The sequence below is a fragment of the Entelurus aequoreus genome, linkage group LG17 (genome assembly GCF_033978785.1).
Source record: "Entelurus aequoreus isolate RoL-2023_Sb linkage group LG17, RoL_Eaeq_v1.1, whole genome shotgun sequence".
Classification (NCBI taxonomy): Eukaryota; Metazoa; Chordata; class Actinopteri; order Syngnathiformes; family Syngnathidae; genus Entelurus; species Entelurus aequoreus.
Genome location: NC_084747.1, coordinates 14,173,084 through 14,185,551, shown reverse-complemented (window position 1 = coordinate 14,185,551; position 12,468 = coordinate 14,173,084). Strand labels below are relative to the sequence as shown.

At 41.6% G+C, this 12,468-nt stretch overlaps 1 protein-coding gene across 1 annotated transcript; it reads left to right on the top strand.

The window, feature by feature from the left end:
* The first annotated feature begins 2,067 nt into the window (after nucleotides 1–2,067).
* LOC133632510 (zinc finger protein 502-like) lies at nucleotides 2,068–12,052 on the top strand. The gene is made up of 2 exons (XM_062024974.1): nucleotides 2,068–2,452; nucleotides 10,618–12,052. The coding sequence occupies exons 1-2, from the start codon at nucleotides 2,332–2,334 to the stop codon at nucleotides 11,844–11,846; spliced, it is 1,350 nt and encodes a 449-aa protein (XP_061880958.1). The 5' UTR covers nucleotides 2,068–2,331; the 3' UTR covers nucleotides 11,847–12,052.
* The last annotated feature ends 416 nt before the right edge of the window (nucleotides 12,053–12,468 follow it).

The following is a 12,468-nucleotide window of genomic DNA, read 5'->3' as shown; positions in this document are numbered from 1 at the left end:
ATCAATCAATCAATCAATCAATCAATCAATCAATCAATCAATCAATGTTTATTTATATAGCCCTAAATCACAAGTGTCTCAAAGGGCTGCACAAGCCACAACGACATCCTTGGTACAGAGCCAAGTACCACGGTACTATACTAGTACAAGCCTAGTAATGATTGATTAGTACCGTGGTACTATACTAGTACAAGCCTAGTAATGATTGATTAGTACCGCGGTACTATACTAGTACAGTACAAGCCTAGTAATAAAACATTTTCAATATTTATCCCTTCCTTAGAGTCCCAAAAACCACATCACTTTCAGAAAATATGGAAAAACTCATATTATGTTCTACATTAGGTGAAGGTTTATATTCAACTTGGCGAAAGCGAACCACCAGGTTTAATTAACATCTTATAAGTAGACGCAACATTGGCTGCTGTGACGCGAGAAATTGGGCCGCCATCTTGAAGTGGTGATGAGGAGCCAGCGAGCAGCCTAAACTGACAGTTGACAGGTAGAAAACAAAGATGGTGTTCAGCGTTTTCCTGCTCAAATGAGCAGACTGTTGAAAGTAGGAATCGGGGGATTACTTTTCACAAGTAAGATTTAACATTAACTTACTATTGGTTGTATTTTGTGAAAATAATATTACCACAGAGTTGAGAAGGAGCAAAGATCTTCAATAGGCGAGGGCGGACCTACGTCACTTCCGCCTACCAATCCCCTAGCAACCTGACTGCCGTTGAAAACAAACCGTCGCCATTACTCTTTAACCTGTCGACCTACGCTGATTAAACCCGTCATTCTGCCTCCAAAATGCCGAAAAACCGTGTTGTTTTTGGTTGTGCTAACCACAACTGGAAACAGGGAAAACAAAGGTCGTATTTTGTTCTGCCAAAGCGTGATAAAAGCCCACAGAGACGAGACAAATGGCTCGCAGCGTTACACTGGGAAAACGAGAACGGTTCTCCACTCTGGGTTTATTGGTTTTTAAAAACCCAACTGTTAAGTGCAAATTTAAACGAAACCGGTTTTCGAAAATAGCCTATACAGGCTATAGACTATATAGTATATACCGCATGTTATTTTTGTACAACAACAACTTCAGCTGTCGAACGTTATAAGGTACAAATTCAACAAGTACAACATTAGCACGGACGTATAGCCAAGTTGTGGTTAAGAAGGTGGATTTTTGTTCCTTATATTTACCAGAAACGAAGTGATCCGAACACACGACCCGGGACTTTGGGGGACTCCAGTGAGAAACGTCCTCGTTTTCCCGGTGTAAAGCTGCGAGCCATTTGTCTCGTCTCTGTGGGCTTTTATCACGCTTTGGCAGAACAAAATACGACCTTTGCTATGGCCCGTATGTAGCTCAGTTTCCCGGATGTCGGCCCTCACCTATAGTACTGAAATCGTAGCCGCTAGCAAACAAGAGTATGACCATAATAGAATTGCTTGTCAATGAAATTAATTACATTTAAAAATGTCATACTTGAATAACATAGAGTTGAAATAAATGATGAAGATAAAGATTGTAAAAGCCAACAGGGGTAAAAGTTATGTTTGTGTTGAAGTATTTGGCAGATGCTTTTATCCAAAGTGACATACATAAAAAATACATATAAAACAATGACTGTAAACATGATCATTTAAGGGAAGAATGTAATAGAAAATATCAATACAAAGTGTCAAGACAGAATAAACTCTCTGCTGCTGCAGCAACAGAGATACCGTCTATAAGATATATAGATATCTAAAGTATTCATACATGTTTATGTAGGATATACGCATGTATATATAACCTAATCATATTGTTTCTTCAATTTAAAAATAGCTATCTTTTTTCCCCCTTCTCTGGGATTATATTCCCAGTTTTGATCTCGGACGCCTGATCATTTATAGCATATAAGAATATTCTATTACTGTTAATCAAACTATGAATAATAAAACATGTGTCCTTTATCATAGCTACACGTATGACAAAAAAGCGCGTGAAAATCAGAGGTATTCAGTGAGGTAAGATGAATTAAATGCGCTGACAGTTCATTGCTCCTGCCAAATGAATTGCACTGAGTGGAGCGGATCACCACTCCAAGATGGCGGCCCCGCGTCTCGTCAGCGCCAGTAGGCAGTAGCGCTCGATGCTGCGTACCCTTAGAACATGTCTATGCTTTTGTCGGCGACCAAGATGGCGGACAGAGCGGCCTAAAGAGGTTTCAAATGTACGATTTTACAGCTGTATAGACTATTAAAGAATCGTATTTTGAAGCCCACGAAACGGAAGTTGCGTTCGGAGCGATGGAGTGTTATGTGAAGTGAAGATTGAAGACGTGATAGAAGATGGACGACTACTGCTATGCTAAGATGGCGACGTCATATGAAAGAGAAAGTGAAAGAGAATCAGCGCCACCAACTTCCAGCAAATCATCAACGGAGGAAAAGACGACAATTGCAGATGAGGGTGAGTGTGGTACATTTTCCTAATTGTAAATAGTTTTCAGGCCCTGAAAAGAGCGTTGATGAGCGATTAGCCGACCTTGTTGAAGAATGTAAAGAAAGAGCCGCCATGATTGTTAGCTTGAAGAAGGCAGTGGAGTTCACATCAGAGGAGATGAAAGAATGCAAAAGTCAAATGAAGAAAGTGGAAGAGCAAAACAAGCGCTTGTGTAAAGAAAATAATGATGTGAAAGAAGAGATGTCGGGGAAGAGTAAGAGATGTGCAGTGTGTGAAGAGAAGACTGGACCACATAGGACAGGATAGGTCTTTATTGTCATTGCACAAGTACAACAAAACTTTGTTTTCAGCCCAAACCCGTTCAAGATTAGACAAACAAACAGTGTACAGGGTTACAGAACAGGAACGCTGATGGGTCGCCACAAGGTGCCCTGTAAAAGATGGGAAAAAAGGTGAACGCTGGGGAAGGATGAGTAAAAAAAATCAGTCTAGACTGGGCCCCCTTGGAGTGGGAAAAAACCAACATAGCAAAGCACATCTACATATTACAACATACATCTTAAGATATCTAGCAACAGAGGGGAGGGAGTGCGGGGTCATGGTGGTAGGCCGCAGCTCTCAGGCGCTGACCATCCTTCCATCACCCCTATGGGATTTGAGTCGGGGGCGTTGGATTGGGGGCGGTGGGGTATGTGTGTGTGGCGTATATTTTTGTGGATGCATGTGTGTGTGTAAGCCTGCAGTGTGTCTCTGTTCCGTGGCCTTGATGTCGTGCAGCCGATAAGTCCAAAGTCAACAACAACAGGTGTGTGTCCATGAGAGACAAGAAGGGAGTTTGTTGTGTCTTCGCCGCACTGTCCTTCGGGAGAGTCTCCAAGCCAGGGAAACAATCCAAGTTAGAATGTTTTGTATACGAGTGAAAATAAAATTTGCTTTTCACTCTAAATTGTCTATGACTGATCCTCAAAATCCTGCGGGTCAGACAGTCCGATGTGATCCAAAATCACAAGAGTGTCCACTGTTCTTCCCGCATCCTCCAATCATTTGTGGCAGCTTTGGGGTACTTTGAAGACTGCCAGCAACTTCCAATTTGTTGACAAACCAGAGCAGGGGTGGGCAATTAATTTTTACCGGGGGCCGCATGAGCAACCCGAGCACTGCTGGAAGGCCACATCAACAATATTTCAATTAAATTTTGCTCAATATTATTTTTCATATATACCGTAAGATAAATAATAATAATAATAATGAATAATACTTTCATTTAACCTAACTTAACTTTATACCATAAGCACTGCTTTGGAAATCATTTGTACCCCTTTCAGAGATCACATTTAGTTGCCCTTAAACATCCTCATGTTGCACAATGAAATGTAAGCATAGGATGAAGTGTGCATTCCTGTATTCTCTAGTAACAGCATTCCATGATTAATATAAATAAATTAACATTAATAATAAATTACAGTAAAATAAGCACACGTATGACTGAGGAGTCATATAGTGTAACTTTGTGTGGTGTTTGAGTTGTCCGACTTTTTGTGTGGCCATAAACGCACCAGTGGCTTAGTGGTATGCGTGTTGGTGACAGATGACAAGTTGGTTTTGGCCTGGTTTGTATGGCAGAAAATGACTAGTTTTTCGAGATAGAAGTGTTTTACTCATGTTTTTGGTGTGGTTATGGCCCAATACAAACAGTTTTGCTCAATAAAGTGATCGATATAATTCCTGGCCTCGAAGCATCTCGATAGACGTTACAATAATTGAACGGTGTTCAATTGAACGGTGTTGACGAACACCGTTAGGGCCGCTTGTTGTCACTGTCACTCAAAGTTGCATTGCAAAATTACACCGAATAAATGTGTTTATTTTGTTTAGAATTCAGATGGGATTTGATTTGGTGCGCGGCATATATTTGTTGTGCGCAGAGGACGCTTGAGCAGTGCGCAATTGCGCAGGCGCACACCTTAGAGGGAACGTTGCTTGGCAGTCCATATCTTGTTGAAAACAGGCCATTCGTCATCAACTTTTCTCTTTTTAGCGTCTCGGGTGTAAACCGTGCATCACTTATCGCTGTGCACATACACTCACTGGTTACACACGGACATACGCCCATAAATAACACTTTTCAAAATAAAAGCAGCACAGTTGTATTGCGCGCACGACATATCAATCAATCAATCAATGTTTATTTATATAGCCCTAAATCACAAGTGTCTCAAAGGGCTGCAGAAGCCACAACGACATCCTCGGTACAGAGCCCACATACGGGCAAGGAAAAACTCACCCCAATGGGACGTCGGTGAATGACTATGAGAAACTTTGGAGAGGACCGCATATGTGGGTAACCCACCCCCACCCCCTCTAGGGAAGACCGAAAGCAATGGATGTCGAGTGGGTCTGACATAATATTGTGAAAGTCCAGTCCACAGTGGATCCAACACATCAGCGAGAGTCCAGTCCATAGTGGGGCCAGCAGGAAACCATCCCGAGCGGAGACGGGTCAGCAGCGCAGAGATGTCCCCAACCGATGCACAGGCTAGTGGTCCACCCGGGGTCCCGACTCTGGACAGCCAGCACTTCATCCATGGCCACCGGACCTATGCAACTCCCCCTCGCAAGGGACAGGGGAGAAGAGGAGAGAAGAAAAGAAACGGCAGATCAACTGGTCTAAAAAGGGGGGTCTATTTAAAGGCTAGATTATACAAATGAGTTTTAAGATGGGACTTAAATGCTTCTACTGAGGAAGCATCTCTAACTGTTACCGGGAGGGCATTCCATAGTACTGGAGCCCGAATAGAAAACGCTCTATAGCCCGCAGACTTTTTTTTGGCTCTGGGAATCACTAATAAGCCGGAGTTCTTTGAACGCAGATTTCTTGAACATAGATGTTTTTTCAACTTTATTTTGTAATTTGTGATTGCAGCTGTTCACATTCACTCACAATCACGCACGCGGATACGTCCTCACGGAAGTCATACAAATAACGCTTTTCAAAACAAAAGCAGCACCGTTGTATTGCAATCTCAACATAGATACTTTTTTAAATGTATTTTGTAATTTATGATTGGCCTCACGCGGGCCGGACAGGGATGCACAAAGGGCCGGATGTGGCCCGCGGGCTTCAGAATGCCCAGGTCTGAACCAGAGCAACGCTTACTCCAATCAGCAGATGTCCTGTTGTCATAATTCCGAATAGGTGGATATCTTCACGTCCTCGACAGAAAAGGGTCGCCAGGTACGCGGCACTCCTTCTTCTCCCAAGAGTCCGTCGTGTGTCCAGCAACAACCGCTCCGTCACGACAAGCAGGTTCCCCCAAACACAAGATCTTGTCAATTTCGTTGAGGCCAGTTAAATAGTTCCAATGTTTAGATTTGGAGAGCAGTGCAAAAAGAGGCAACAAAAAAGTTGAGACAAGACAAGAGAAGCAAGCAGGAGAGGAAAGGGAAGCGTCCACCCTCCATGAGTGCCAGTGTCTACATCAACGTGCAGAGGATTGGAGGTAATAAAGAACAAGAATAATATGATTACTGTCGATATCTGATTGGGAAGTTATCCACAAATGTTGCAGCTCATAAAGTCAAAGTTACCAAAGCAAGTTCCAGAATGAATCAATGTACATTTAACATCCCTTGTACTATTATGGAAGACTCTCGTTGCATTTTGTTGCAATGAGCTCTAAACCAACTTGCCAGCGTGCACTCCACTCGTTGCACGTCTGTAGTCCCAGACCCAGGCCAGTTCCCAGCCACGGATGATGCTTTTACGTTTTGGGGGAAAAATTATTCTCGCTTTTGTTAGCCGTAAACGTGTCGTTCCTCTGTGTGTACTTTGCTGGGTTGCACGATTAACGGTATAATAAAACCATGGTAAAACCCCCGAAGGTTTGTATTACCATTTTAAAATTAAAATGAATACATTTTATATTGTAATCTGATGAATTAATTATGACAATGATAATAAAAAGGAACATTGTTAAATGGATGTTCATGGACATATACTGTGCCACACACGTCATTGTTTCCCTTTCATTCATTTATTTGTGGCTACGAATAGACTTATACATGCTGACGATTTGATGCTTTCCAAGTTCACCCATGTGTCACCCAACCTATTAGAATAAAGTGTGGCAGATGTATCCTCAACACGCTTTGCCAGAGAATAAAATGTAGCAGAAGGCTTCTGCGGTGCCTGTTTTGTGACTTTGACGTCAAAGTGAGCGAGGAGAAGTATACGTGAAAAGGTGAAGAGAGGAGGGTGTCTCTCTGCCGCCATTTATTTACTGACGAAATACAAGTGGTCATGAAAAGAGAAATACAAACCTTGGCAAAAAAGATGGAGTCGGTGGAGGATGTTAATTCAGTTGTTTAAATTTTGCAGAAAAAGCAGATAACACGAATGACACAAAACCACTTTATGGCTTTTAGAAACATTAAATAAAGGCTTAGTGGCGACATGCGTGGACAGCACCTTTTAGGTCTTATTTCCAAAATTGTGTACACTACTGAATTGGGGTCTTATGGCCGCTTATGTGGACACTTATACTGCCATCTGGTGGTGTCAGAAGAGTATAACATACAATGGAATTTGGAGAAAAAAAAGTGTAAAAATAAAAATGAGCATGTCACTACACATGAAGTACACATTTGTGTACTTATGGACTAAGTACATCACATCAAAAGAGGATTTTTAGTTTTTATTCTAATTAGGGTCCAATAATCCCAAATAGCAAAGAGAAATAAAAAAAGCATGTAAACAAACAGCTTGGTGTCATGACGGGGGGGGGGGGGGGGGGGGTTGTTTCACAGCTTACTGCGAGGATTGTTCTCCCGGGATGCAATCTGACTTTTCCGGACAAGGGTAGCAGGTAGGAACATATTTATTTCCCAAAACTCAAAATAACAGGCAAAAAACTCCCCAACTGTGGCATGAAATAAACAAGACTTACGTAGAGGGTTGCATGACAATAGCCTGAAGAAAACAACTAGCATAAACTATAGCATACCGGTAGCAAGAAACAAACAACTAACATAACTATGGCATGGAACAACTATGAAACTGTGGCATGAAACCAATAACTAGCATAACTATAGAATCGCATGAAACAAGCAGCATGAACTATGGCAATGACGCCAGGACGACTAACTGGCAAAGACAGGCTTGAATAAGGGTCTCTTTATTAGAGCAGGTGCGTCCCGAACACCAGAGGCAGGTGAAACTAGTAGGTCGCCATGATAACCAAAATAAACAAGGGTGCACAAAAACAGGAACTATGGAGTCTTAAAACTAACAAAAAATAACAAAAACATGATCCAGACCACAGATCATGACAATTGGGCCTTAAGAGGTTAAAATAAATCAAGAAAATAAATTGTCGTTGTCCATAACAGTTTAATTTTTGGATCAAACAGAGTGAAAAATATGACAAAATCATGAAAAAGGACAAATGACCACTAGCACTTTGTTGCACCACCTCCGGCTGTTCTAACACTGGCAGTCTCTGAGGCATGGACTTAACGAGTGACAAACAGAACTCTTCATCAATCTTGCTCCAACTTTCTCTGATTGCTGTTGTCCGATCACCTTGGCCAGCTCGAGTCTTGTCATGGACCTTTTTTTTATTTGTTTTTATTTCCACCTGGCATTTTGTTCATTGGATCAAGATCCGGACAATTTGTAAGCCATGGCATGGACCTTATGTAACTTTCTTCAAGGAAAGTGTTTACAGTTTGTGCTAGATGGCAAGATGAGTTTTCATCTGGAAAAATCATCCCCAAACATCCTTTCCAGTGTTGGAATAAGAGACACGGCATAAACGTGTGCATTTATTGAATATGTAATGGCGGCCATCATGACATGACATGCAGCCCCAAATCATCGACGACTGTGGAAATGTGCATGTTTTCTTCAGGCAGTCGTCTTCATAAATCTCATGCCCAGTGCAGAGCTGTGATTCATCGTTGAATATGACTTTCATCCAGGCATCCATAGTCCATCATTGCGTTTCCTAAGCCCATTAGAACCTCGTCTTTATGTTAAGTTGTTAGTGACTGTTTCCTTTAGCTTCTTTGTATTTATTTGAATCACAGATCGTGACTCCAGTCCTTGCCCTGTTTTTCTTCATTTGTCTGCTGTGCAATTTATGTTTTTTTTTTAAATATTGCTTGAAGTTTTCCGATGTTTTCCTTGGTCTACCTGTATGCGTGCCTTTTACAACCTTCCCATATTGTTTGGACTTGGTCCAGAGTTTAGAAGATTTTGGATGATTGACCTTCTTGAAGAAGTTTAGTTATCTTCTCTTTTGTTTCAATTGACATCCGTCGTGAGAGCGATTCGGAGCGAGAAAGTGGCGATTACCCCATTAATTTGAGCCAGGATGAAAGATTTGTGGATGAGGAACGTGAGAGTGAAGGACTAGAGTGCAGTGCAGGACGCATCTTTTTTCGCTCTGACCGTAACTTAGGTACAAGCTGGCTCATTGGATTCCACACTTTCTCCTTTTTCTATCGTGGATCACGGATTTGTATTTTAAACCACCTCGGATACTGTATCCTCTTGAAAATGAGAGTCGAGAACGCGAAATGGACATTCACAGTGACTTTTATCTCCACGACAATACATCGGCGAAGCACTTTAGCTACGGAGCTAACATGATAGCATCGGGCTTAACTGCAGATAGAAACAAAAGAAATAAGCCCCTGACTGGAAGGATAGACAGAAAATCAACAATACTATTAAACCATGGACCTGTAACTACACGGTTAATGCTTTCCAGCCTGGCGACGCTTAACAATGCTGTTGCTAACGACGCCATTGAAGCTAACTTAGCAACGGGACCTCACAGAGCTATGCTAAAAACATTAGCTATCCACCTACGCCAGCCAGCCCTCATCTGCTCATCAACACCCGTGCTCACCTGAGTTTCAGCGATCGACGGAGCGACGAAGGACTTCACCCGATCATCAATGTGGTTGGCGGCTAGCGTCGAATAGCGCGTCTGCTATCCAAGTCAAAGTGCTCCTGGTTGTGTTGCTGCAGCCAGCCGCTAATACACCGATCCCACCTACAGCTTTCTTCTTTGCAGTCTCCATTGTTCATTAAACAAATTGCAAAAGATTCACCAACACAGATGTCCAGAATATTGTGGAATTTTGCGATGAAAACCAAGCTTTTTGTATTGGATTCAATGTGTCCGAATACTTCAGTTCCAACGATTGACGTCACTCGCATACGTCATCATACATAGACGTTTTCAACCGGAAGTTTAGCGGGAAATTTAAAATTGCACTTTATAAGTTAACCCGGCTGTATTGACATGTGTTGCAATGTTAAGATTTCATCATTGATATATAAACTATCAGACTGCGTGGTCGGTAGTAGTGGCTTTCAGTAGGCCTTTAAACATGTCTGAAACAAATAAATCATAACCATCATCAGATCCTAACAAGACACAGCTGGCAACACTTTTGGCCTTTTGTGGACCACATTGTTTTTTATGGACCTGGATAAAGTTAAAAGGTTAAAGTTAAAGTACCACTGATAGTCACACACACACTAGGTGTGGTGAAATTACCCCCTGCATTTGACCCATCCCCTTGTTCCACCCCCTGGGAGGTGAGGGGAGCAGTGAGCAGCAGCGGTGGCCGCACTCGGGAATGATTTTGGTGATTTAACTCCCAATTCCAACCCTTGATGCTGAGTGCCAAGCAGGGAGGTAATGAGTCCCATTTTATAGTCTTTGGTATGACTAGGCTGGGGTTTGAACTCAAGACCAACCGATCTCAGGGCGGGAACTCCAACCACAAAGCCACTAAACCAGGGCATTGTGGTGGTAAAAAATACCTTAACAATTTTAGAAATAGGGTAAACAGTCATAATTGAACGAGAAAAGGCTGAAATGTTGAATAAATACACAGATATTTGTCTTGAAATATATTTTCGTCAACCTCCACCACTCTTGTCTTTTGTAGTTTTAACCAAAAATTGAAAATTTCAGACACAAATATCTGTATTGCGGCAAATAAATGTAAGGCTCAGACAAAGGGGGGCTGACATTGATCCTTTGAATTGTGTTTTGTCAAGTTACAGCCCTTGTGTGTAGTATCTGAATGTCCATCAAAACACATGTTTGATGTCTAAAATAAAGTGTGTTCGTAATGTTTGTGGTCCTCAGACGTCCAGCAGCTGTTTGGTCATCCAGAAAGGTACTGCACTTTGAAACAGAAGTTGCCACAGCCATCCCACGTTAAAGAGGAAGAGGAGGATATTTGGAACGCTCAGGAGGGAGAGTTTCTTTTCGGGTCAGAAGGCGATGATCTCACCAAACTGCCACTTACTGTTGTTTCTGTGAAGCCTGAAGATGATGAAGAGAAACCACAAGTAGACAACCTCTTAGCTCCACTATCAGATAATGAGGCTGAAGACAAAGTTAAAGAATCTTTCAGCAGCGTAACTAACTGTGAAGAACCTCCCTCTCAACTGCAAGAGGGGAGCTCTATTTTGAAGCAGGAGACGCCACAGCCACCCCATATTAAAAAGGAAAAGGAGGAACCCTGGATCACTCAGGAGGGAGAGTGTCTTCTAGGGTCAGAAGACGCTGATCTCACCAAGTTGCCACTGACTGTTGTCTCTGTGAAGAATGAAGACGATGAAGAGAAACCACAAACACATAACCTCTTAGCTCCACTATCAGATAGTGAGGCTGATGACAAGGTTGAAGAAACTTTGAGCAGCGATAAAGACTGTGAAGATGACATGAGGACTAAAACCAAACACTCTGAATGCTCTAAAAAGGTGCTTGGTAAAAAAAGATTGAGCTGTTTGGTTTGTGGCACAAGATGCACTAAAAAGAGCCATTTGGCTCAACACACGAGAACGCACACAGGAGAAAGACCATTTATGTGTTCAGTTTGTGGCAAAAGCTTCACTTACAGGGGCAATTTAACTCAACACATGAGAACACATGGAGGAGAAAAGACATTTAATTGTTCAGTTTGTAGTAAAAGCTTTTTTCTCAAGGCCCATTTGACTGTCCACATGAGAACGCACACTGGAGAAAAACCGTTTATTTGTTCAGTTTGTGGCAAAAGATGTATGAAAACGAGCCACGTGACTGAGCACATGAGGACACACACGGGCGTAAAACCGTACATTTGTTCAGTTTGTGCTAAGGGCTTTATCCAAAAGAGCCATTTGACTGAACACATGAGAATCCACACAGGAGAAAAACCATTTAAATGCTCAAATTGTGGTAAGAGCTTTACTCGGAAGTGCAATTTGACTCAACACGTGAGAGTCCACACAGGAGAAAAACCATTTAATTGCTCAGTTTGTGGTAAAGGTTTTTCTCAAAACAGCAGTGTGACTCAACACATGAAAACACACACTGGAGAAAAACGATGAGGTGTAGTTTGTGGTGTAAGATTCCTTCATAACGCAGACATGGTAAGACACAAAATAGAACACAATCCACTGTTAAGTTTGTGGTACGTGCTTTATTCAGAGAAGTATTATTTCTTATGACATGAGAATACACAAAAGAGAACAACTATAAAGTTTTTGTGAAAGCTTTTTGTTTACAAACTTTGACTCAACACAATTAAAATCAACTGGAGTAAAAAAATAAAAAATAAAATAACTTCAAATGTTCAGTTTGCGATTAAATATTTGCCCTAAAAATGAACAAACATTCAATAAGGCTAATGTTTATTTACCTTTAGCAGTGCAGGTGCGAGCGTATTGTAATGATTTCCCGGTGGAAAAGTAAGTCAGATATCATCAAAAATTACGTAAATGTGTGGAGTGGATTCATACATTCTTAAGAAGAAATATTTTCACAAGATTTAAAAGATTTAACATCACCAATGGTGGACTTTTCCAAACTTATCTGGTCGACCACATTTCCTTCTAATCACACAAGGAGTAGAAGTATGGAGACACATAATTTCTTTACATCTGGATGGAACATGAGTTAAATGTTCTTGCATAAAAGACAAAGTTCTTATTTGTGCACCACTAAGTCAAG